Raw genomic sequence first — 24,019 nt, 5'->3', positions numbered from 1 at the left:
GTTGCAAATGTATAAATGTGTATATATCAAATGCATTTAATGTACAAATTTTGCATGTTCTGTATATAACATGTATTTCCTATAATTGTATTATTCTTTTAAATTGACATCCAATGCTTTAGTATAATAACTAATACGGTGAATGTGCAGGTTCATTTAATCATTATGCATTGAATTGAATTGTTAATTTTACAGAAAATTGCTGAAAATGTAGCTTTTTTTACTATTTCTAAGTGTTCTGCTCATTTCTCTATTGTCCAAACATTTGAAACTGTAATTTCTGGAAAATGAATGATTAAAATGTATATCTACACACATTTGTGTTTATGTTATGAATTTACTAAATTTTTATACATTTTTTTTGTTGTTTAATGTTTTACAAACTTATTCTAGGTAGACATAAAATAACTTCTAAATGCCTTTTAAATTATAGATTTATTCCGTAAAAAGGAGGATTAATCATGTAAATATATAACATTTTTGTAAAAAAAAGTGTGCTTACTGCATTTTTAAACAATATTTCTTAGTTATTTCACATAGAAAAATTGTACTTTAAAAATAAATTACTTTAAATGGACATAGCAACTATATAAAATAACTAATTAAAATCCTAAATGTACAGTGATAAACCTGAAAGTTGGTGGGTTTTATATGTAATTTGACATAATTTGTCAGTTTTTTAATAGTCTAAAAACATTATCAACGGTAATATACTGTAATTTAATTAATTTTGACTGTAAATTCAATTCTGTATTTTTAAAGTTTTTGCTTGTAATTTTGTGAAATGGTTATTTTCTGCAATTTAACGGAATATCTCTGGAAGCCCTGCTGCCAGTCTTTTTACCGTTTTTTTACAGATTTTTTTTTACAGTGTACCATTCGGGTGAAGCTATAATTTAAAAAATATTCTCTGGTCAGAAATGGACAAAAAAATGCATAAGGGTTAAACAACAAACCCCAAAAACCTCTCCTGCATAACATACTTGAGTTTATTTAGTGAGCAGTTTGGATCCTCCAGTTTTTCAGAGAGCAGCTTCACTCCTGAATCTCCAGGATGATTGTAGCTCAGATCCAGCTCTCTCAGGTGTGAGGGGTTTGAAGTCAGAGCTGAAGACACATAACCACAGCCTTCCTCTGTCACCATACAGCCAGACAATCTGAAAACACAGCAGTGATCTCCTTTTATTCATTCATGAAATATCCATTTCAGCCATAATTATTCCTTTAGAATCATGACATCTGAAGCAATTTTCTACATTTTCTTGCTTCCACCCATTACTTAAGAAACCAGCTTCTGCTTGTTCTTAAAGGCTGACTAATTCCAGGATAGTCTCATGTAGCCAGACTTTCAGACTGATGAATGGAGGTCTGGATTGTATAGTTTTATGCAACATCACAGCCTTATAGAAACGCTCATATGGCTTTGCTTCACTCAACGCCAGTTATTTTTAAGGAATAAAGTCGTAAAGCCCAGATATTAAAAGGCAAAATCCAGTAAACACCTTATTGATTATGTATATTTTGTCCAGACAAGAAGATGAACCCACAATATAAAAAACTATGCTGTATTAATATGACAAATACTGAATTTAATTATTATTTTTATTTTAAATATACCATGACACTTTAAATGTTTCTACAATGTTTTGTCTCACTGTTTAATAAATAAAATATTGCTGCAAATCCATAATCTAGATCGCTTCATTCCAGCATAAAACACGATACATAACTGTTTTAATGATATGACAAGATATTTCACTTTGCTATTACTCTGTCTTGTACATGTATATTTATTATTGGTATTATTGTTTATTTATAGAACCACTCTCATAATGACGTAATGTATGTATGACGTAATTTGTGAACAGTGAAGATGTTTATTGTGGACATGGACCGAGTGATTTATTGTTTGCCTGAACAATCTCTAGCAGTTGTCACATAGATTAAGAACTGAACCTCAAACTTCCATACAGTAAATACTCCATAATTCTCTGTTTAATAGTTTTCCACACATCAGCCACAAAACTTATTGCAGATTTAGGTAAGTGTCTATTACCAACAGAATTCATTTCATTTAATAAATCGTTTGACCTGACCATCACAGGTGCAGTCCAACAATTTATTAATCAAGTTATTGCATTTTGCCTCAATATAAATGTTATCTGTTCAAAACTGCCTCTTTTGTGTAACAGTACATGCCAAGTCACATGGGAATAATGTAATAAGCAATTGTAAAAAAATCATGGGTTCATGGGTCAAAATTGTACTTAAAATCATGTTCCATGAAGATATTTTGACAATTTATTTTTGTCAATTAGATGTTTAAAAACATACATTTTAAATTGTAATGTACATTGCTAAGGACTTTTAGACAACTATAAAGGTGATTTTTTTGTTGCTTCAAATTTCAAATATTTGTCTCTTGGATAAATATTGTCATAACCTAATAAACCATCAAAAATAAAAACACCTCAATGCTTATTTATTCAGCTTTAAGATGAAAACTTTACTCTTTAGACTGGTTTTGTGGTCCAGGGTCACATATAAATAAATATAGAGCTAATATTAAAATGCCGCAAGCTTTTCAATTTGATAAACACATTTTTATTATTTGTTTTATTGAAAGCCTTTACCTCAGAATCTCCAGATGACAGTTTGGACTCTTCAGTCCTTCAGAGAGCAGCTTCACTCCAGAATCCTGCAGGTCATTGTTACTCAGATCCAGCTCTCTCAGGATGTTTGAGTTTGAGGATTGTAAAACTGAAGACAAACTTTCACAAGACTGAGCAGTGAGATTGCATCCACATAGCCTGAGTAAAGAACAATACAAACAATTAGATTGAACAAAAAGTACTGAATGGAGTAGTCGTGTTTTAGCGAAGCTCCTCTATATATTTTATATTTTTCGGTCACTACTGTGATTACTCTGGGTTTCACTTGTATCTTTACATAACTTTGATTAGTAAAGAACTATACAATGACAAAACCTAACACCGAAAAGGTAGACCGTTGAATGATCCTCCTGCTCAGTCACCGCTGGAGATGGCAGAACAGGCCGCTTCAGTCTCTGAGTCTGGTTTCGAGTCTGAATCTAGCAGTATTCTTTTGACATTAAAGAATATGAGCAATTTCATTGTTTGGACAGAATTTAATCTGTGCTGTATGTTGTACATAGAGCATATTTGATAATAAAGTTGACTTGATATGTCTTTATTTTCATTTTCAAAACGATGACCGACCTATTAGTTTTTTGTGGAAGCATCTTTGGTGTCCACTCAGGCATCTTTTTTGAGGCTCTGGGATAGAATCAATTGAGGTTGTAAATGCTACTGCAGATTTTGACAGTCTGCTCTCTCACATTGAGCAGAAGTGTGCGAAAATACAATCAGAGAATAAAGCCCTTTGTCATAAAACAATTTATGGATTCATCACTTTCCAAAGAAGAAAAAATACTTCAACTGGTTCTTCAACCGTTTCCTTTTCACTACGAGGGCAGACCAATACACATCTTTCCAGATCTTCCGGCTGAAATTAGTGATGTTCGGAAGCATCTCCGGAGTGCCTGTGTAAGGATCATCTACCCGGAGAAACTACATTTCACCCACGGGACTACTGACAAGGTGTTTTCCTCAAGACCTTGAGACACTCACTGGGGTGCTGTCTTAAATATAACTCATATACAGTATATGCAGGCTGGACATGCACTGGTACGTGATTCCTACTCAGTAGTTGCTTAGACTGAAGCATTAGTTTGACTGTTTTTTGTTGTTTATGATATGTGTTCATGTGATTGGAGAGAGAGCTTCTGGGCTTTTATCTTAAGCTGTAGTTTACTGTTCAGATGGTCTGCAATTCCTCAGTGAATCTTGGGGTGTGTATTCTCACTTTGTTTGGGAAAGAGGGCGGGGGTAGGAGGGTAATGTTCTTGGTTCTCTTTTTGTGCAAGTTCTTTTTTTATTAGTATTTATTATTATAAGCACTTTTCATGCTTGTTTTCAAAGGGTGTATATCTTCCATTTTCAACCTTTGTATGAATCCTAATTTACCTTCAAGAGGCAGTGGTCTTTACCAGCTGGAATGTGCGTAGCCTGGGTCATGTGCTTAAACGAGCTAAAGTATTGTCACATTTAAAATCGCTATCTGCCAATGTTATGTACTTACAAGAAACACATATTAGGCCCACCAAAGAGAAGATGATCAAATGCAGCTGGGTTGGTCATATTTTCCGGTCTACATTCTCCAGCCAGGCTAGAAGAGTTGCAATCTTAATCCGTTAAACAGTTCCTTTAAGACATGTTTCCACTCTGAGTGATTCAAATGATCGTTACAGCTTGGTAACTGGTTACATTTATTTATTTCATGTTAATGTATATTATATATTATATATGTATATATGAATATATGTACTGTACATTTCACTTCTCAGTGTATATGATCAGAACTTTAATGACCTTGCCTTCTTTCTTAAAATATTTCATTTACTGTCTGATTTCACTGATTCACATGTGATTGTAGGTGGTGATTTTAATCGGGTACTTGATCATTGTTTGGACAGGTCAGCCCAAATAATCCAGATGCCTTCCTCTGCTGTAGTTTTAAATAACCTAAAGTCCTCCATGAACCTGGTTGATATATGGAGAATGACACATCCCACTAGTAGAGACTATTCTTTTTTCACTAAGACACAAGTCTTTCTGTAGAATAGACTATTGCTAGTTTCCAAACTTATATCAAATGTGATTACCTCAAAGTATCACAACATCTTATTTTCTGATCACTGAAGAGAAGTCATAGGCATTTTTATTACATTGTGGAACACGTCTAGGATGTCCCTTCAGTCCCTTGTTTTTGTGATTGCGATTGAGCCTCTTGGAAACATTATTAGAAATCATTCACCTAACAAGCCTGTAAGTCTGGGAAATCATTACATCTCCTTATACACAGACGATATTGTTCTTTTTCTGTCAGATACCAAACAGTCTTAGATCTTATAGATCTTATATATAAGATCTCTGGATATATAATTAATTTATGTCTTTAGGTACTGATCTAAGTGCTATTCTACCCAAAAAACCCAAATTAATTTTAAGTAGTTTTTTCTTAATAAATTGGAAGATTTGAAGACAAACATAAATGGAGGACAAGTCCTCTTTCTATGATAGGCTCTATAAACAAGTCTTTTTTTTAAACATTAGATTAATTTACTCTCCCTTTTATCTGCGTCTTTAAAGCTCCTATTTCTGCTTCTCCTATTTGAGCTTCTCCTATTTCTCCTATTTGTGACCGATGTAAATCTGCAGAAGACACTTTGACATGTCCAATACTTTAAGATTTTTGGTGTGACATATTTCTCTGACATGTACATACATATATTTTACACTTTATTTTATTGTCATTATATATTGTTATTTTGATGTATATTTTTTGTTGTTAGTATTTATTTTACATTCTACATTTAAATACATTTCTTTCTTTCTCCTCTGCACAGTCTTGGAATGTACCAGAATAACATTTCACTAAGTTGCACTTGTAGAAATTGTATGTGACAAATAAAATCTTGAATCTTGAATGGTTGTGTGTTTATACTTGGTCCTGAAATAGCATTATTTGGTTATTCTGTTTCTCTGTGAGATCATAATGTGTCTGTATAAAGTATCATCATTTAAGGAAGGATTATTGCTAAGAGTATCATTCTCAGGCTGTGGAAATCAGACACTTTTCCTCAGTTTAAGACCTGGTTGACATATCTTACTGGAATATTGCACATGGAAAGAGTATTGAGTTATGTGTAATATTGATGTGTCTTATAGTATATGGTAACCATTTCTAGACCAATTGTTCCAATGTAATGTTGACACTGACCAGCAAGGTAGTGCTTAGAATGTTTTCTGCCCCTATTGTGTGCTTCTTTGTTTTTGCACTGAAACTGCTTATATGCCCAGATTGTCCTTAAAAGTCTGATGTTTTTTATTACTATTTTTATTATTAATAATATGTATTTATTTATTTTTATGAAACCAAATGCACTCATATTTAGGAACAAAGGATAGAGGACAGAAAATAAACACAGGAAATTCAATATATCATAGATTAAATAAAATCATAGTCTAGTTGTATACTTTGTCTTCATTTTCAGAAATGCAATTACATTTACCACTGGGGTGAACCTTGCTTAGACTTTCATTGTTTTTGTATATTTTAATCCCAGAAGTGTGGCAGACGTTCATCACCATTGGTGTAAAGAGTTCATGAGACAATTTAAGACAATTTAATTCAATCTTTAAATGGCCAGATCTTCATCACGGCTGACAAACACAAGGTTATCCTCCAGTTTCTCAGCATCTTCCAGAGCAGACATACAGTGAAAACCAAGATATTCAGATTTATTTTATGTGGAAGATTTTTGTTTCCTTCATTGCCAGTAAGGAGCATCAGTATGAAACATGTTCACAGTACTTTAAGAACCTTTGACTCCTGTTTTCAATTAAGACTCAGACTCAACATACAGCAGTGCAGAGGATAAACTCAACAAGTACATGGCAGATGGGCATAAGATTGACCAGGAGGTCAGGGTGTTTGAGCCTTAGATAACAATGTGTTGCAAGGCCATTCAGCACTTCAGTGATGTGCAACAAAATGAACTAACTTCTTACTTGAGAAGTATGAGGTGGAGGTGGAATTGGATGTGTTCTGGAAAGATCTACATGAGAGTACCTCGGCCAAATGGTACAAATATGCTTTCTCAAACTTAGTGAATGATGAAAGCTGGTGAACAAGCTGGTGTTGTTAAGCCAAAGGAGGTAAAGTACTAACTCTCAGGTCCTTGGTTTTCTTGTACTACAGCTTTTGAGAGGAAACCAGGGATGATTCAGTAGATTTTGATCTTATTTGTAGCTTTACACACACTTTATACTGATATGTGAATATCAAAAATGAAACGTTGGTTTTCACGTTTCTTTTGTTAATTATGTGGAGATGATGCATAGTTGGCAGTCTATAGAATTATATTAGATAACTTTAGATTAATTCCTTGCATTAGTTAATGCATTGTTGGCATGCTCTAAAATTGATAAATATCTACTGGTTTGTTAAAATGCAAAAGACAGATTAAAATGAAATGAATATTGAGTACTTAAAAATTGAAAAATGTTTAATATTAAAGAGTTACATCAAGGTAAATGTTGATAATATATATTTTTACATTTTTAGTCTTCTCTTTTTATGTTACAGAGCACAATGGTTCTGTTAGAAGAATGTAGATATATTTTCAGATGGATGTTATATTTTTTACTGCAAAACACCACAATAACTGGCACAAGTGTTGGCATAATTTTGAAGAAAAAGAAATCTGAAAAAGTGCTGCAAAATTCTGTAGGAACTGTTACACAGATCACACAAAGACCCCATCGACTGGTTTAGTGAGTCTCCCAAAACTCTCCTGTTCACTGCCAGAAATGTGATCATTCACATTAATTTTAGTAAAAACACAAACTATATCATGTACATGTTTTTAAAGTGTATTGATCTTCAGTGTTACTTACCGAACTGATCTGGATTCTTTAACCACAGGTAACAGATACTGAAGAACTTCATCTCCTGTATGTTGTTCTCCAATAAACTGTTTTAGATCAAAAACATCCATCTTCTGCTCTGATGTCAGCAACACATAAACCAGAGCTGACCACTGAGAAGAGGAGAGTTTGACTTCTCTTATTCCTCCAGATTTCAGATAACCCTGGATCTCCTGCATCAGTGAATCATCACCCAGTTCAATCAGACAGTGAAACAGATTGATGGATTTCTCTGAAGAGTGATTCTCACTGATCTTCCTTTTGATGAACTGAACTGTTTCCTCTTTGTTGTAGGAGCAGCTTCCTGTCTGTGTCAGTAGTTTTCTTAAGAGAGTCTGATTGGACTCCACTGAGAGACCCAGAAGAAACCGCAAGAAAAGGTCTAGATGTCCATTCTTACTCTTTAGAGTCTCGTTCACAGCTCTCTGATGCAGCTCAGATAATGAATTATATTTATTCTGGTAAAATATCTTGGACAATAGACTGTGTTTGGTTTGGTTGAAAACATTTCTCTTCTTGTTTGTAAAAGAGAGATGCGCATATAGAGCTGCTAGATGTTCCTGAAGGCTCAGGTGAACGAAGCAGAAGACTTTCCCCTGAAACAAGCCCAGCTCCTCTCTGAAGATCTGAGTGCACAGTCCTGAATAAACTGATGCTTCTGTCTCATCAATGCCACACTCTCTCAGGTCTTCATCATAGAAGATCAGGTTTCCTTTCACAAGCTGCTGGAAAGCCAGTTTCCCCAGTTTGAGGATCATGTCTTTATCAGTCACCTTCTTCTTATAGTCCTTCTCATGTTTGATGTTGGTCTGAAGGATCAGGAAGTGTGTGTACATTTGAGTGAGAGTCTTGGGAATCTCTCCAGTCTCTGCTCGACTCAAGATCTTCTCAAGAACAGTGGCTGAGATCCAGCAGAAGACTGGGATGTGACACATGATGAAGAGGCTCCTGGAGGACTTCAGGTGTGAGATGATCCTGTCGGCCAGACTCTGATCACTGATCCTCTTCCTGAAGTATTCCTCCTTCTGGGGCTCATTGAAGCCTCGTACCTCTGTCACTCGATGGACGCACTCAGAGGGGACGAGATCAGCTGCTGCTGGTCTGGAGGTGATCCAGATGAGAGCAGAGGGAAGCAGATTCCCCACAATCAGGTTCATCAGCAGCACATCCACTGAGGCTGACTCAGATATATTACACAGATTCACTTTACTCTTAAAGTCCAGAGACAGACGACACTCGTCCAGACCATCAAAGATGAACAACACTTTATATTCATTGCTGGATATTTCCATTTCTTTAGTTTCAGGGAAAAAGTCGTGAAGAAGATCTGAAAGACTGAGTGTTTTGTCCTTCATCAAGTTGATTTCTCTGAAAGGAAGTGGAAATATGAGCTGGACGTCCTGATTCTCTTTCCTTGGCCCAGTCCAGGATGAACTTCTGCACAGAGACTGTTTTTCCAATGCCAGCGACTCCCTTTGTCAGCACAGTTCTGATGTCTTTGTCTTGTCCAGGTAAAGGTCTGAAGATGTCACTGCATTTGATGGCTGTGTCCTCTGTTGCTTCTCTCCTGGATTGTGTCTCAATCTGTCTCACCTCATGCTCATTATTGATCTCTCCTCTCTCACTCTCTGTGATGTAGAGCTCTGTGTAGATCTCATTCAGCAGTGTTGGGTTTCTCTGCGTCGCTGTTCCTCACACAGACACTCAAACTTCTTCAGCAGATTTGATCTAAGTGTGTCGAGGACTCTTCTCTTAAAATCTAAAGACTGAATCACAGATGTCTCTCTCTTCATAGACACACAGCTGGACTCTTCTTCTGATCTCTTCTGATGAACTGAACTAAAACAGAAAACAGAGAGATATTCAACATTTCATACAGTGTATTTACAAAAACTATTGACTTAAATTTAATAAAATATGATCATATAAATTGTAAATCAAAACATCATATAAGTGTCATACCTGAGTCCAGGCTGTGAATCTTCACTCTTAAACTCTATTGGCCGATCCATAGACCAGTCACTCTTCATAGACACACAGCTGGGCTCTGCTTCTGATCTCTTCTGATGAACTGAGCTGAAACAGAACAGATGTTATACTTTATAATCAGAATCATCTTAATATATTACAAGATCAATTTATTATGCTTAAAAATATTTGTGTATATAAAATAAATTATAATAAATAAACTTGTAAATGTTCATGGTTTTATTTCTATAAGAGAAAAGCTTTATTGTGTTCCTCAAAGTACCTGCAGGCTGGAGAATACTCTTCATCTCCAGATGTTTGTGTTTCATTCATGATGGATCTGAACAGTTTGATCTTCAACACTGACTCTAGATGGAAATAACAGACAATCACAAAAACTACAGTAACTACTTAAACAATGGCATGGGTTTATCTATTAATAAATGTAGAAATGAATCTCGCTCAAGATCACACAACGAACATGAAGATGAGATATTGTCTTTATATTAAAGAAAGACATGAGAATGCATGACTAATATTAATGAAATACATTTATTACATTTCATATTACAGTGTATCTCAACCTTATTACAGCCGTTAAAAACATGGTAAAAAATGTGTAACAACTTCAGGATACTTTCAGTTACACTTTTTTACACACGATTTTATAAAAGTTTAAAAAAGTGTTTTTAGAAGATTAGAAAGAAACATCTTACAGTCTTATGAGTCCTGTTTGTTCATATTTGATCATGTTTCATGAGTGTTTCGTGATTAAGACAGTATTTAATCTTTACTTACATGAATAAGGAAGTGTCTTTCTGCTCCACAGCTGAAGACTTGCTTTGATCAAAACGTTCAGTTTCTAGACAACTTCTCAAAATGGCTTTGCTTTCTCATGAAGTTTATGTATCTTCCCACAAGAACAAATAAAAAGATGAATGATCAGTTTTTGAAAATGAAGAAAAGTTCTTACGATCAAGTGTAAACGTCGCATGTAAAACATAATCTGCTTTCACTTTCTTTTTCTCAGCAAGGTTCTTCCTGTTTAGAGCAGTGCTGAGGCTAAGAGGAGAAGCTGGTCATTTTACAAATAAACACAATTTATTAAACGATCATGATAATAAATGACTTATTTCACTATGTATATACTTATTTTAAAAATTGTTTTCTTGATCAGATACGGGTATTTTCCTGATTTCTTCTCTTTCTATTGGTGGAAATCACACACTTGTCGCAACGATGATTCGTCAGTTTCTGTTAGTCCCGCCCATAATGTTAAAGGAACAGTTCACCCAAAAATAGAAATATTCCGTCATCTTTTGCTCCTCAATATTAATATTATGGTCTTTAGTGTCTCCCTGTGGTCCTGTTTGGTATCACAGCTTGACTTGTGCTAATGAATTATTTAACATGAATTAAAAATAAATTGTATTTGAAACACAGCCAAGAGAAAAAAAGAGCAAGCCAGTGTTTGTGTGTGTGTGTGTGTGTGTGTGTGTGTGTGAGTGTGTGTGTGTGTGTGTGTCTCTGTGTGTGTGTGTGTGTGTGTGTGTCACTCACTATGTTTTACCACATTTTATTTGTCATAAATCATTAAAGTCATAAGAATATCTTTTTTTTTAGATTACATTGTATAGAATGTACGTATTTGTTAAACGTTTCGTCTTCCATGTAATAGTGAATGAAGATGATTTTACTTTGTAAAATATAAACGATTTTAATGTATTCTGCTTGTTTTAATAGTCAGATAAAAAATAATATGTATTTTAATGATAAAATAAGTCAAGTAAATATTAATTATAATCTAAAAAAATTATACATGTTGTTTTGAATATATTATTATATAATAATTATATAATAAATTATTTAATAAAACATAAATATGTATTATTATATACAATATAATAAAATATATATTTTTAAAAATAGTACTTTAATCGATTAAAATGAATTAATGTTTATTATATGCTTTACCTTTAGCGTTGTCATTATTTTATTTATATTTATTATATTATTGAATAATGAACTTGACATTAAAACCACATGCATTTTCAACCGTTTCTAAAATTAAAGAGTTATTTTATTATTTACAAATCATAAATCATACATAAGCATATATTTATGCTTTTATTATATGCATGTATTTTAAAACACAAACTATAGCAAAAAATAAAGTGCGATATTTGAAAACATTTTTATGAAAATTATCTTACTTAATGATGATATATATATAACATTTTTCTTTCATGCCAAAAAGCATTAGGCTATTTAGTAAAGATCGTGTTTCATGAAGATATTTTGTCAAAACCTAATTTTTGATTAGTAATATTCATTGCTGAGAAGTTCGTTCAGACAACTTGAAAGGAGGTTTTCTCAGTATTTATGTTTTTTGCTCCCTCAGTTCTCAGACAAATAGAGTCTGATTCACAACAAACCATACATCAGTGGAAAGATGATTTATTCTGATCCACGCTGGCTTTTGTGCTCCAGGGTTACATATTAGTTTATTAGTAAAAGAACAGAAAACACAGATTCATGCGTCAAATATTAGTGTATTGGTGAAGTACTGGAGTTATTGATCATGTTTGTGTTGGGCTTTAATAGGATGGATGGGTTTCTTAAAGCTTAATTGCTTAATTACTTCAAAATGTATAATTGATATATATTTTTACGACTATTGGTGTTATAGAATCAAACATTCATCCGGACTCTGAACCGTAATATCTGTGGAATACTTGCTGCAAAAGCACCTCGGCAGTTTCCCAGGCTGTGGGTAATTTAGGCAGAGGTATAAACCTGCATGATTTGGAAAACCGGTCAACAACCGTGAGCACTGTGGTAAATGAATTGGAGACCAGTAGATCAGTCACGAAATCGATATATGAGACCATGGTCTTTCCGGTATGGGAAGAGGATGTACGAGTCCTGCTGGGCGCTGATGAAAAGTTTTTGTGATGTTGCATGTTTCACATTGTTGAACAAAGTGGATAGTGTCAGTGCGGATAGTTGACCACCAGAAGCAATTGCTGACTAGCTGAAGGGTTGCTGTGATGCCTGGATGACCAGCGCTGGGGGTATCATGAACCCAGTGGAGAACTCTTGGTCGTAAAGCTTGAGGCACATAGGTTCTGTTAGGTGGGCATGCTGGTGGAGCTGACGGTAGAATGGGATCTCGAGCAAATTCGTAAGGGGTGTTCTCGAACTGCCTGGATAGAGCATCCGCCTTAGTGTTCTTTGAGCCTGGGCGATATGTGACTTTGAAGTCGAATCGGGAGAAAAACAGAGGCCATCTGGCTTGTCGCGAGTTTAGACGTTTGGCGAATTGGATGTACTCAAGGTTTCTGTGGTCGGTAAGGATAGTGAACGGTAATTTAGCTCCCTCTAGCCAATGCCGCCACTCCTCAAGGGCGGATTTCATTGCGAGGAGCTCTCTGTCTCCCACATCATAGTTGCGTTCAGCTGAGTTAAGCTTGTGGGAGAAGTAAGCGCACAGAAAGAGTTTTGCTGGCTGCCCGTGACGTTGAGACAAAATAGCACCAATACCCACATTGGATGCTTCAACCTCTACTATAAACTCCCGGTTGGGATCTGGGTGATGATGTATCGGGGCGGATGTGAACCATTCCTTAAGCAGATTGAATGCTTGGATGCTGGCGGGTGAAAGGCGATGTGATTTCCTCTTGACCAGAGAGGTGAGTGGAGCGGCTACGATACTAAAATTGCGAATAAACCTCCGATAAAAATTAGAGAAACCCAGAAATCGTTGTAATTCCTTGACTGTGGTAGGGCGAGGCCACTCCACGACTGCTTTGACCTTGTGCTTGTCCATCGTTACCCCCTCCGGACTAATGATATACCCCAGGTAAGCCACTTGAGTCTTGAGGAATTCGCATTTCTAAAGTTTAACGTATAGTTGGTTGTCAATGAGGCATTGCAGAACAGTCCTGACGTGATTGACATGAGCATCAAAGTTATCTGTGTATATGAGAATGTCGTCCATGTAGACGATGAGGAATTGGTTTAACATGTCTCTGAACACCTCATTCACAAAAGACTGGAAAACAGACGGACTGTTTGTGAGCCCGAATGGCATAACGAGATATTCGTAGTGCCCGGATGTTGTGGAGAAAGCCGTCTTCCATTCATCTCCCTCTCTGATACGGATCAGGTTATAAGCGTTTCGGAGGTCTAACTTGGCTCTGTGGAGTTGTTCCAGGGAGGCTGGTACGAATGGCAGCGGATAGCGGTATTTAACAGTGACCTCATCCAGACTGCGATAATCAATGCAGGGCCGAAGGCTTCCATCCTTTTTCTTAACTAAGAAAAAACCGACAGATGCTGGTGAAGTAGAGGGGCGGATGAATCCCTTGGCCAGTTCATCCTCAATGTAAGATTTCATTGCCTCTGATTCTGGTTGTGAGAGGGGGAAGACACGACCACGTTGAGGAATGTGTCCAGGCATGAGATCAATGGCGCAATCATACGGACTATGAGGTGGTAGAGTTGAGTTGCACCTCTTTCACTGAATGCAATGGCTAAATCTTGATATTCAGCAGGAAGTTCGGGTAGATCGGGTGACCTTTTCTTCAGAGGGATGTGGCTTGGAAGGAGATTGATGCAAGGGGGTGTTCAGGCAGTGCTTGTGCCAGTTTGATGACCAATGTGTTATTTGATGATCGGCCCAAGATATGGTGGGGTTGTGAGTCTCAAGCCAGTAGTCCAAGGATGATGCGATGTTTGGGAGAGTGAATCACAAAGAAGCGGATAGATTCCGAATGGAGGGCTTGCTTGCAGAATTAGGGGTTGAGAGACAGATGACACATTTCCAGGTCCGAGTGGGCATCCGTCTAGCGCCGCCACTGCCACATGGGGTTCACATGGAATGAGAGAGATTCCGTTAGATTCAGCAAATGTTTTATCGATAAAATTGCCTGCGGCTCCTGAAACAATGAGGGCTATGGCAGTAATCCATGTCCACTTCACTTTTAGTTGAACATTGATTTCAAAAGAATCAGAATGAGTTTGAGATCTCACTGAAGCAGCTTGATGGCACTGAGGACGTGTGGGGCAAGAAACTCGGAAGTGTCCAGCTTGACCACAGTAAAGACACAAGCGTTCACGCATCCTTCGGTCTCGCTCCTCAGAGTCTAGGTGGGTTGAACCGATCTGCATGGGCTCAGGTGCCGATGATCGAACAGGGGTTTGAATTGTGGAACTTGCATACTTGCTGCGGCGTGCTCTGAGAATATTATCCAATTTGATCGCGATCTCCATGAAATCCTCCAAAGTTCTGCTCTCATCGCAACAAGCCAGTTCAGTTTGCAGTTCGGTGTTTAAGCCCTTTCGATACAGCAACTTGAGTGGTGATTCCCCCCAACCTGATTGGGCGGCAAGCGTGCAAAAGGTGAGTGTGTAATCGGCTGCAGTGTTGTTATCTTGTGAGAGGGGGCGAGCAGCTGTTCTCCAGGTTCCTTTCCTCCAGCTACATGTTCGAAGAACTCCCTGAATTCATGCATGAAGTCATTGTAAGAAGGAAAAGACATACGGCGAGCCTCCCAGGTGGCAGTGGCCCATTCGAGCGCTCTCCCAGTAAACAGCGAACACATCAGGGCAACCTTTCTGTCTTCTGTGGGGTATAGACTGGGTTGTTGGTTAATAAACAGGGAGTATTGTAACAAAAACCCCTTACATTTGGCGGATGATCCATCGAATTTGTCGGGCAGACTGAGACGCGGATTGGGTTTGGTTGAGGCGGAGTCACGGTTGGTTGAGCGAGTTGAGCGGCATGTTGACCTGGATTAACAGCAGAGAGGGTTAACGTTTGGATCGATCTCACCAGTTCCTCAGTTAACGTGGTGAGCTTATGAAGCTGTTGCTGGTGTGTGGCGAGCATAGTAGCTTGGGACGAAACTTCTGACATCAACTGATACATTTCCGCTGGATCCGCTTGTGGCGAAGTCTTCTGTAACGAAGGGTCAAAGACAGTTGGATCCATATGCGACGAGGTTTATTCGTGGTCAGGCAGGCAGGGTCAAACAGGAGCAGTCGGTACAATACAAGGGAGATCCAAAAGACGTAAACGATAACAGGCAAAAGGCAGAGAACAATCAGAGAACAAACACAATCCAGCAACAGGTAATCAAACACAGGAATAAACGCTCTGAATTGCATCCAAAACAAACAAGACTTCGCGACGAGTGTCCGTGAGGAAGTTTTTTATATGGGGTGTGTAGATGGGAAACACCTGGCAGGGCTAATCAGCCCAAGGCACGGGGTTGTGGGAAACTGAGTCCGTGACGGTCAGTACTCGGGTGAGAGCTCCCTCCGGTGGCGGTTGGAGAGAGCCAAAGAGGTGCTGTTTGTAACAAATAAAAGCCATGTAACTAATAGGATATTCAAAAAAGTGCTTAGCATGGAGTGAACGTCAAACAGTTGGGAGGTAATGTAATTGAGCTGATTTCATTTTGGTGCAAAAAAAATCATAAAAAGCAAATCCGTGAACCGTCTTTTCAAAAGAATATACATAAAATAACAAAGCATTGCTATTCACTGTGGAATCACTATAACGCTATTGTATTGTATTTAGCATTGCTCCTGCTGTGCACTTCACTGCCCCACTCCCACAGAGAACAGTACAAAGTATTTGCAATATATGTATTTTTTTATTTTTTTTTAATGCATTATACAGACAGTAGGACAAACGGTGGAAGTTAAATGCAGCTCAGGTCTTCAGGAAGGGGTAGTCTTAGAGACAGTGGATGGCTGAGAAGTAACTGTAACAGATCCAATGGCAGTTTAGAGTCTGATGTTCAGGGGCTGCCTCAGAGACAACGGCAGTTTCTGTTTTAATGACAGTCTCTGAGACAATGGCAGTCTGAGAAGCATTGGAGGTGGAGTCAGACTGAGGCAGTGTCGGTCTGAGTTGTAGTGTCAGTCTGAGTTGCAGTGTCCATTTGAGAGGCAGTGCTGGTCTATGAGGCAGCGCCAGTTTTAGAGAGAGTGTCAGTCTCAGAGAAAGCTTCATAGGCAGTTCTGGTCTGAAAGTCTGTGGCGGTCTCAGAGACAGTGACAGTCTGAAAGGCAGTGTTAGTCTGAGAGACAGTGCAGGTCTATCAGGCAGCATCAGTTTCAGGGGCAGTGTCAGTCTCAGAGAGGCTTCGGCGGTCTGAGAGACTTCGGCGATCTCAGAGACTTTGGCGGTCTGAGAGACTTCGGTGGTCTGAGAGGCTCCGGCAGTTTCAGAGACTCCGGCGGTCTCAGAGACTTCGGCGGTCTTAGAGGGTTCGGCGGTCTCAGAGGGTTTGGCGGTCTCAGAGACTTCGGCGGTCTCAGAGGGTTCGACGGTCTCAGAGACTTCGGCGGTCTCAGAGGGTTCGGCGGTCTCAGAGGGTTCGGCGGTCTCAGAAGGTTCGGCGGTCTCAGAGGGTTCGGCGGTCTCAGAGGGTTCGGCGGTCTCAGAGACTTCGGCGGTCTGAGAGACTTCGGCGGTCTCAGAGGGTTCGGCGGTCTCAGAGACTTCGGCGGTCTGAGAGACTTCAGCGGTCTCAGATACTGTCGCAAAAAAGAAACAGGCAGGAAATATTATACGGTTAAATCTACTTCAATATTACCAGTATAACAGATAATGGGATTCAAATTTTTAATTGCACATTGAATATAACTGGAATATATATTTTTAATGATGAATTTTGAATAAATTCTGTGACAATGAAAAATTATTGAAGTATCAGTGATATATTATTTTAAAAATTAAACAAAGATGTATTTTATAAATTTGTATCCAATTTGTATCTTAATGTTTCCATTTCAGCAAAGGGTAAACAAAAGTTATTTTAAAAGCAGTTTGATTTTCTGTGTTTCCTGATGTCCAGAAGGCCCTCACCTTCTTTGTTCTCCTCCAAGTTCATTGTATTGGGTGAATCTTTCTTCATTCTGGTGGAGTACAACCACATCAGCAGCAGACTCGTGATCAGCATGATTGGGTTTTTGCTGAGAACCAGATGAAGTCTTCTGATAAATAATCAACAGTTTTTATTATTAAACGAGCAGAGCAAATCAACATTCAACTGAACAGATTGGGTTTTGAGTCAGACTCTGAACATTCTAATGTTTCTTTTATGATGTCATGCTTCCATGCTCTCAGAAAAAAAGGTACAAAAGCTGTCACTGGAACGGAACTGTTTCAAAAGATGCACTTTTGTACCTGAAGGATCTTATTGTTAGTACGCACTAGAACCTGTTACATGTTACAGTAGCACTGGACGTGTACATACGGTATTAATACCTAAACAATATCAAATTGCATCTTTTAAAAACGTACTTTTCCTGTTGGACCAAATGCCAAAATATAAGAAGTGTTCCTTCTAGTCCTTTATTTGTCTAATAATCTGATTATCATTTATAATCTGTCCTCAGTCCCTTCTGCTTTTAAAACAGTAGAAGTTGCTTTCGATTGCTTCTATTGTCATCATTTGAGGATCTCTTTGGATAAAAGTGTTTCTATCCCAGCAAGCTCAGATGTTTTTTGACTCACTAGGTTTATCGGTATCAAGGTGTATGATTCCTGAGAGCTTCAGACTTCTCTCCAGATTGAGAACAAACCACCATGTTCAACCAAACCTGTTCTGTTTGTGTGCTGTGGATAGGACTTGTGTCTGCTTGTGTTACATACAACCAGTAAATGTAAATATATGGACAGTGTTTTGTGTGCGTTTGATCTGATATCTCATATAGAAGTGTTCAGAGCTCATTTAGTTGAGCACCTGGAACTAAAACCGTTCCTAGTTCCTGTGAACGTGCTAAACTGTGGGTAGCTCCACCATTAGTTCAGGGTCTATGAAAAGGTTCCTGTGGTGTGAAAGGCCCCGTTGTGTTCTGAAGATCAACAAAGACCTTCTGGGTTTTGAACGACATGAAGACGAGTAATTAATGACAAAATATTCCTTTTTGGGTGAACTATCCCTTTAATGTATATCAGAGCAGGACGAGCAAATATATATTTACTTAATGTATTTATAATATGTAGATTTGATACAGTATGATAGTTTGAAGTGTATACACACAAACACAGCCTAGAAAAATATATATGTATATTATAGTGATATATTACAAAGTGATAGAAATGTTTATGAATGTTTTCAGCTATATAAAACAAGGAGAAATTTAGTTTTTACATTTTTAGCTGTTTCTTGTAAAAATGTACTGCAGGTTTGACATGTACTTTTAAATTTCTCAAATTATATTCATACTTGGTCCATGAATATACTTCAGTATAGTTTCTCATGTAAGGAAATGTATTTTTTGAACATGTCCTGTACGTTCCCTTATTTTTTTTGAGGGAACACTTATTCATATTTGCTTTCAGTGTATTGAGGAGGAACGTCTGCAGGATGTTGATGAATGAAAGAGCTGCTGGTCACGGGTATCTGCAAGAAAAGAAAAAAATAAGCACTATATGATTAGATTTATTGCTTGATTACTTGTTGATAATTTTAAATACATTTTCAATACATCATCATAAATAAATAGAGATTTATACACGTGAAGAAATAAGATTTCCATTGATGTAGGGTTTGGGACAGGACACTTATACAAATATACAATTTTAAGGGTGCAAAAAAAATGTTCACTAGAGCCGTCACGGGGAAAAGTTTACCAGTTTCTGTTATTCAAATGTACATAAACTTTCAATAAAACATTCAAGTCTCCCAGTCATTGACTAAAACGGCGTAATAAACAATCCCGTTGTTAGATCTTCTTTAGATAAAACCAGATCAAAACACAAGGTATTTATAACCTATAAGCTCCACGTGGGATATAATCATGAAATCAAAACAAACTGTATTTATTTGATTAGCTCACGTTGAAATTTTTGGGGTGAGAAATCCTCAAAATATTACTTTGCCTTCGTAAGCTTTCATCCAAATCTGAAAATGCTCTTCTCCAGTGAAACATGATCTTTACTTAATATTGGGCTGATTTTGAGCTGATTTCTGACAATCCTAGGTTATTTCCCGATCATCTCGTGGTTGTGAGGATTATCTGGTCAGATTTTCCTGCGGTGTGTTAAGAGTGACTGAATCTGCTCAGAAGAACATCGGAGGCTCCCCAAAAGCGAATAATGCTTTCTAAAGTTCAAGTCATGCTTTTTTTGATTTCAATTAAAAGTCTAATTAAAGCGGTGCTCCAGCGTCTCTTACCTCTGATCTGTTCAGATCCTGGAAACGAACCACATCAGACGACTGTGGAGGTAAAACCTGAGCAAACTGCACCTTTGGAAGAAATACAGTAGTGTTTTATGCCTTTTACTGTGAGATACCATACACTGCTTTCAGTAGTTCAGCTTTAGAAAGCTCACTGTAGCAGAAGACTCGCTTTTAGGAGGAATTTAAGGAAGGAAAAGCAAGATTGTAAATACTGTATTGTAACGTAGCGTTTGAGCTGGTGAGGGGAAGTCCTGATTTGACTCACGACTCACCTGAGGAGGACAGCAGCAGGCGTCGGCTTTACAGGCGAACGCTGACAGACAGATGGAGATGATGAACTCAAGCACGGAGAATATCAGCAACACACCTCTGATTCCCTTTAAGAGAGTCTGAGAGGAAAATCAACATTAAACCCTCTTAAATATAGCTAAATATGGTAAATTACCATTTTTAACATCCATGATCTTCATAGAACTTTGCATGCTTGTTAACAAATCATCAAATGTGATATCCTAGTAGGACCTATAAGGGCCAGATTTAGAGTTCGAATGAACATATACGGCCCTATTTTAATCTAAATGAGATTAATCTAAACCACTTTTGCTCTTTGAACGGCAGGAAAGCAGCCCTGGCACGTAGTCGAGATGTGTTGTCCCTATTCTCTTAAATAATAGGGGATTTTGGATATAAAGTGCAATAAACCAATCAGATTCTCCTCTCCCATTCCCTTCAAGACTTTAGGCCGCAGACTATTTTCAGCTCCTCAAAATAGCGACGCACTTTAAGATTAAATGTAAAACAATTAATGTAAGTTGATGACATACCTCATACTTGATGTTCAAATAACAGTCAAAATCACCGCAGTAATTCAACGCTGCTATAACCAAATCTATTAAAAGTAAAATGATGGCAATGCCGGCGGTTATAGCGCTGAAGATGTTCATTCCAAGGGAAGCCCTCACCTACAGGCGTAAAAACAACAGAACTTTAAAACAGCGTGATAACCAGGTAATGCACATACAAAAGTATAAGAAGTTCGATTAAATACACACTTAATTATTAGTAGAGGTCGACCGATTTTACCGATTATCGTCAATTTGATTACGGAAACCGTCTGCATTTAATAAAAAAATAAGTGTTTAATCTCGTCGTTATACACCACCATCACTCCATTCTCTTATTTTATTCTGTATGGTTAAAAACGATATATAAATAAAAGTGATTTCATCCACAGAGCTCAGCTTCTCCAGCAATGGATGCAGCACAGAACACTATTGATAACCGATAGTTTAACAACCAGCTATCGGTGCCGATTAATCGTCAAAACCCTTCATGAATGTTTCTAAACGCTTCCAGAAGAGCCGTTAAACCTCTTTCTGTACTTCCCGCGCGGTTCTTCGTACCCTTAAAAGTAAAGTGTTGTGCAGCACATACCAAACACAAACCAGAGCGGGAATTCATTTTGTTTTCGGCGGCGATGCAGAGTGAACCCGCGCTGATGTACTGAGAAGAGAAAGGTTCAGAAAGCTCGGGTTGGAACATGTAACTTTATTTCGTGAAAGACAGAACACTTAATGGTGTAGTAGTTTCTTACGATGAGAGATCCCCAGTACGAAAGACCACTGTAGATAAAGATGGGTTCTGCGTGAACTGAAGACACGATGCCAAACAGAAGAGTCATCACGCCGATCATTACCTGGACCGTCTGTGAGGGACACGGACGACAGAAGAGTCTCTCGTGAAGACGAACAATAGAAAACATACAGATTTACCTCAACTGTAGACTTGATCGTGCTGGAAAAACATCTAAAAAACAAAAGAATCATTGCATGAATGTCACTGTGCTTGCAGATCACCCCGAGGGCTTTGGGTTGTCCTTTCAGAAACGCCTGAAGGCCCTGAAGAGGAGCAGCAGGAGCGGCGGGGAGCGGCGGGACAGCGGTGGTGTGCGTCGTCGGCTGCAGCTGGATGACGAGGGTTGAAGACGTCACGGGTATGACCGTCTGAGACATCCTCCTACGGACCTGAACAGAACCAAAAACATGGAGGCGGTCACCGCCGAGGAGATACTGAAGCCCGGGTTCATGTGGTAGCGGCCTCAACGTTCGGGTCGCTATTAAAAACATAAGAGTTCATATATAAAAGGAGTAGGACTATCACGACAGTTGGAACTCATGGATAAAATAAATGAGAAAAAAAATACACAAATGCATTTTTATTTTTATATAAGATTTATTTTGACAATATTAATGCGACCTGCTAGGGAAATGGGCAAATGATCCGATTTTTTGTCTGATAATGAGGTTTTACTTCTATCATTTCTAGTTTTAATGAATATAATAATAATAATAAATATTTTTCATTTAATCAAAAAACCCTGAAAAAACGTATATTAAACGCATTCCTGTAGGACAGTGTAAAGAAGCTTTTCCAAATAATAATTTTGTCTTTATTTTGATCATAAACTCAACGTAAATGCTTCCAAATGTCCTTCGTTTTTAAGAGTGCAGACTTTTAAAAGCCTACAAACGATTTAACAGATGTAAGACGCTTTTAAACGAGAAGAAATCTCTCAAACTGGTTGTTCATGAATACTTTTAACATAACCTACTTACAAATGTTGTTAAATGATGGTCACGATGGACATATGATTCATTTATTAGGCTTTCTGTTCTACTGAAAAACTAAAACTGTTTGGAAAATGCGTCTACTTTTGAAAAATGGGCTTCACGGGTCTTTGTGTTTATGATTAAAACCATATATTATTAAAATAATATGACAAACACCAGTGTAAAAGGAACCATTTTGTATAGCGTTACTAGAAGAAGAAGCCGCCCAGTCTAACGGGAAAAACAAGACCGCGTTCACTTCAGGAAATATCATAATAACGCTAAATGGATTCGAATTCGCAGAAATTTAATAGAAATATATTTTATTAAAAAACCCGTTAGCTATTTATTAGCGAACCCTCGTAATAAACTTGATCAAAGTTGCATATATATCGTGCCATTTATGACAGAAAAACATACTGGACTCACCGATAAGACAGAAGCTGTGCTTCAAAAAGTTGTGCTTCGTTTTTTCAGGAGACTAAATCAAAACAGTTTTTTCTCTCGAGTGTAGACGCTCGAGAACACTATCCGGACTGTGATTGGTCCATCCCGACCCTACTCGACTGTGATTGGTCCATCCCGACCCTAATCGACTGTGATTGGTCCATCCCGACCCTACTCGACTGTGATTGGTCCATCCTGCCCCTAATCGACTGTGATTGGTCCAACCCGACCCTAATAGACCGGGATTAGATATTTGCATGCACCTTTAGGGAGAAAAACAACAGAAAACAGATTAAAACATTTGCAAGAACTTGTGTCGAATGTAAACTTTGTGTTAACATTAATGTAGAAAAGTATGATAAAACTACACATAAATGCATAAAACATCTCATTAAGCATTGTGGGATATTTTCTATCCTTTATGAATTATTATTAATGATGTTTTATTTTTTACAATTATACAAACGTTTTGCATTAATTCACAGTTTATTATGAGCATTATAATCAGCTATGGCATTTAAATACAAAGTAGCAAATATATTTTTAAGCAGCATGGTGTTTGTGCAAGCAATATATTGTTAGTTCAACAGGAAACTGTCAGCTAACGTCCCTGGCCTATGTCTGCGTGCAGAGGAGTGATAAGCAAGCTGCATGCTTGAGAGTTGAGAGGGTCAGGGGTCATGTATGTCTCTCTTCAGGTTCTATAGGTCACAGATGGAATGAGGAGGTCAGCTTTCCTGAAAAGAGGATACAACACCGAATGAGGCGATGGAGTCAGATAACTATAGGGGGTGTGAACTGAAGAGAGACGACGATAAATATTGAGAACTGCTGGAGTGTGAGCGCACTACAGCAAAGTCCAGTCAATCTTCTCAGATTTCGTTTAGCTTACAGCAAATAATGGCACTAAACCTAATCAAAAGAGATATTAATCATTTTGCAAAAACATAGTTTTAAGCTTAGATAGGGGAGGATGTAATTGTACCTAAGGAGCTCTTCAGAGAAGCTGAGATGGTGTTTTCTATCTGTCAGTCACTACGAGTTACGTATATTGTGACGATAGACTGGGGTCTTGCTTTAAGCCCTGATTTGCTCTGAGAGAAGTGTTAACTCATCCTTGGGGGCCAAGCGTCTGCATGTTTCCCACTCAAAGCTTATTTCTGCACAGAAACGAAGAGGAGAAGCTGGAAACTGAAGCTTGTTCTGGATGGCGTCAAGA

The 24,019-nt window shown here is 37.8% G+C and overlaps 3 protein-coding genes across 4 annotated transcripts; all 3 read right to left on the bottom strand.

The window, feature by feature from the left end:
- Positions 1 to 2,653: 2,653 nt before the first annotated feature.
- LOC122342991 (protein NLRC3-like) lies at positions 2,654 to 10,712 on the bottom strand (the record flags this gene model as incomplete). The annotated part of the gene is given in 7 exon segments (XM_043237250.1): positions 2,654 to 2,810; positions 7,542 to 8,984; positions 8,986 to 9,265; positions 9,268 to 9,410; positions 9,534 to 9,647; positions 9,823 to 9,907; positions 10,513 to 10,712. Coding segments are annotated over 6 exon segments (2,187 nt in total), but the record flags the coding sequence as incomplete, so codon positions are not given.
- Positions 10,713 to 16,221: 5,509 nt separating this feature from the next.
- On the bottom strand, positions 16,222 to 17,743 carry LOC122343086 (paternally-expressed gene 3 protein-like). Its single transcript, XM_043237405.1, has 2 exons — positions 17,422 to 17,743; positions 16,222 to 17,090 (listed from the first exon to the last, which is right to left on the bottom strand). Exons 1-2 carry the CDS (start codon positions 17,513 to 17,515, stop codon positions 16,285 to 16,287), a joined length of 900 nt encoding a protein of 299 aa, XP_043093340.1. The 5' UTR covers positions 17,516 to 17,743; the 3' UTR covers positions 16,222 to 16,284.
- A 739-nt stretch (positions 17,744 to 18,482) lies between these two features.
- On the bottom strand, positions 18,483 to 22,928 carry LOC122343104 (membrane-spanning 4-domains subfamily A member 4A-like). 2 transcript variants are annotated; one of them, XM_043237436.1, is made up of 8 exons: positions 22,783 to 22,928; positions 21,601 to 21,768; positions 21,339 to 21,449; positions 21,179 to 21,247; positions 20,569 to 20,706; positions 20,017 to 20,133; positions 19,739 to 19,810; positions 18,483 to 18,964 (listed from the first exon to the last, which is right to left on the bottom strand). In XM_043237436.1, exons 2-8 carry the CDS (start codon positions 21,754 to 21,756, stop codon positions 18,884 to 18,886), a joined length of 744 nt encoding a protein of 247 aa, XP_043093371.1. In that variant the 5' UTR covers positions 21,757 to 21,768; positions 22,783 to 22,928; the 3' UTR covers positions 18,483 to 18,883. The 2 variants fall into 2 exon arrangements, with proteins under 2 accessions (XP_043093371.1, XP_043093372.1); XM_043237437.1 differs by having other exon boundaries at positions 21,601 to 21,857; positions 22,783 to 22,893.
- Between the last annotated feature and the right edge of the window lie 1,091 nt (positions 22,929 to 24,019).

This window comes from Puntigrus tetrazona, chromosome 4 (assembly GCF_018831695.1).
Source record: "Puntigrus tetrazona isolate hp1 chromosome 4, ASM1883169v1, whole genome shotgun sequence".
Lineage (NCBI taxonomy): Eukaryota > Metazoa > Chordata > Actinopteri > Cypriniformes > Cyprinidae > Puntigrus > Puntigrus tetrazona.
This window is presented reverse-complemented; position numbering and strand designations above follow the sequence as displayed.

Excerpts from the sequence above, each read along its gene's own strand:
- LOC122343086 (XM_043237405.1), bottom strand. The coding sequence starts at position 17,515 with ATGCTGATCACGAGTCTGCTGCTGATGTGGTTGTACTCCACCAGAATG. Across the intron at positions 17,091-17,421 it reads CTTGGAGGAGAACAAAGAAG|TATCTGAGACCGCTGAAGTC; the intron begins GTGAGGGCCTTC and ends TTTTTGCGACAG.
- LOC122343104 (XM_043237436.1), bottom strand. The coding sequence starts at position 21,756 with ATGTCTCAGACGGTCATACCCGTGACGTCTTCAACCCTCGTCATCCAG. Across the intron at positions 20,134-20,568 it reads ATTTGAACATCAAGTATGAG|ACTCTCTTAAAGGGAATCAG; the intron begins GTATGTCATCAA and ends TTTTCCTCTCAG. Across the intron at positions 19,811-20,016 it reads CCTGCTGCTGTCCTCCTCAG|GTGCAGTTTGCTCAGGTTTT; the intron begins GTGAGTCGTGAG and ends TTTCTTCCAAAG.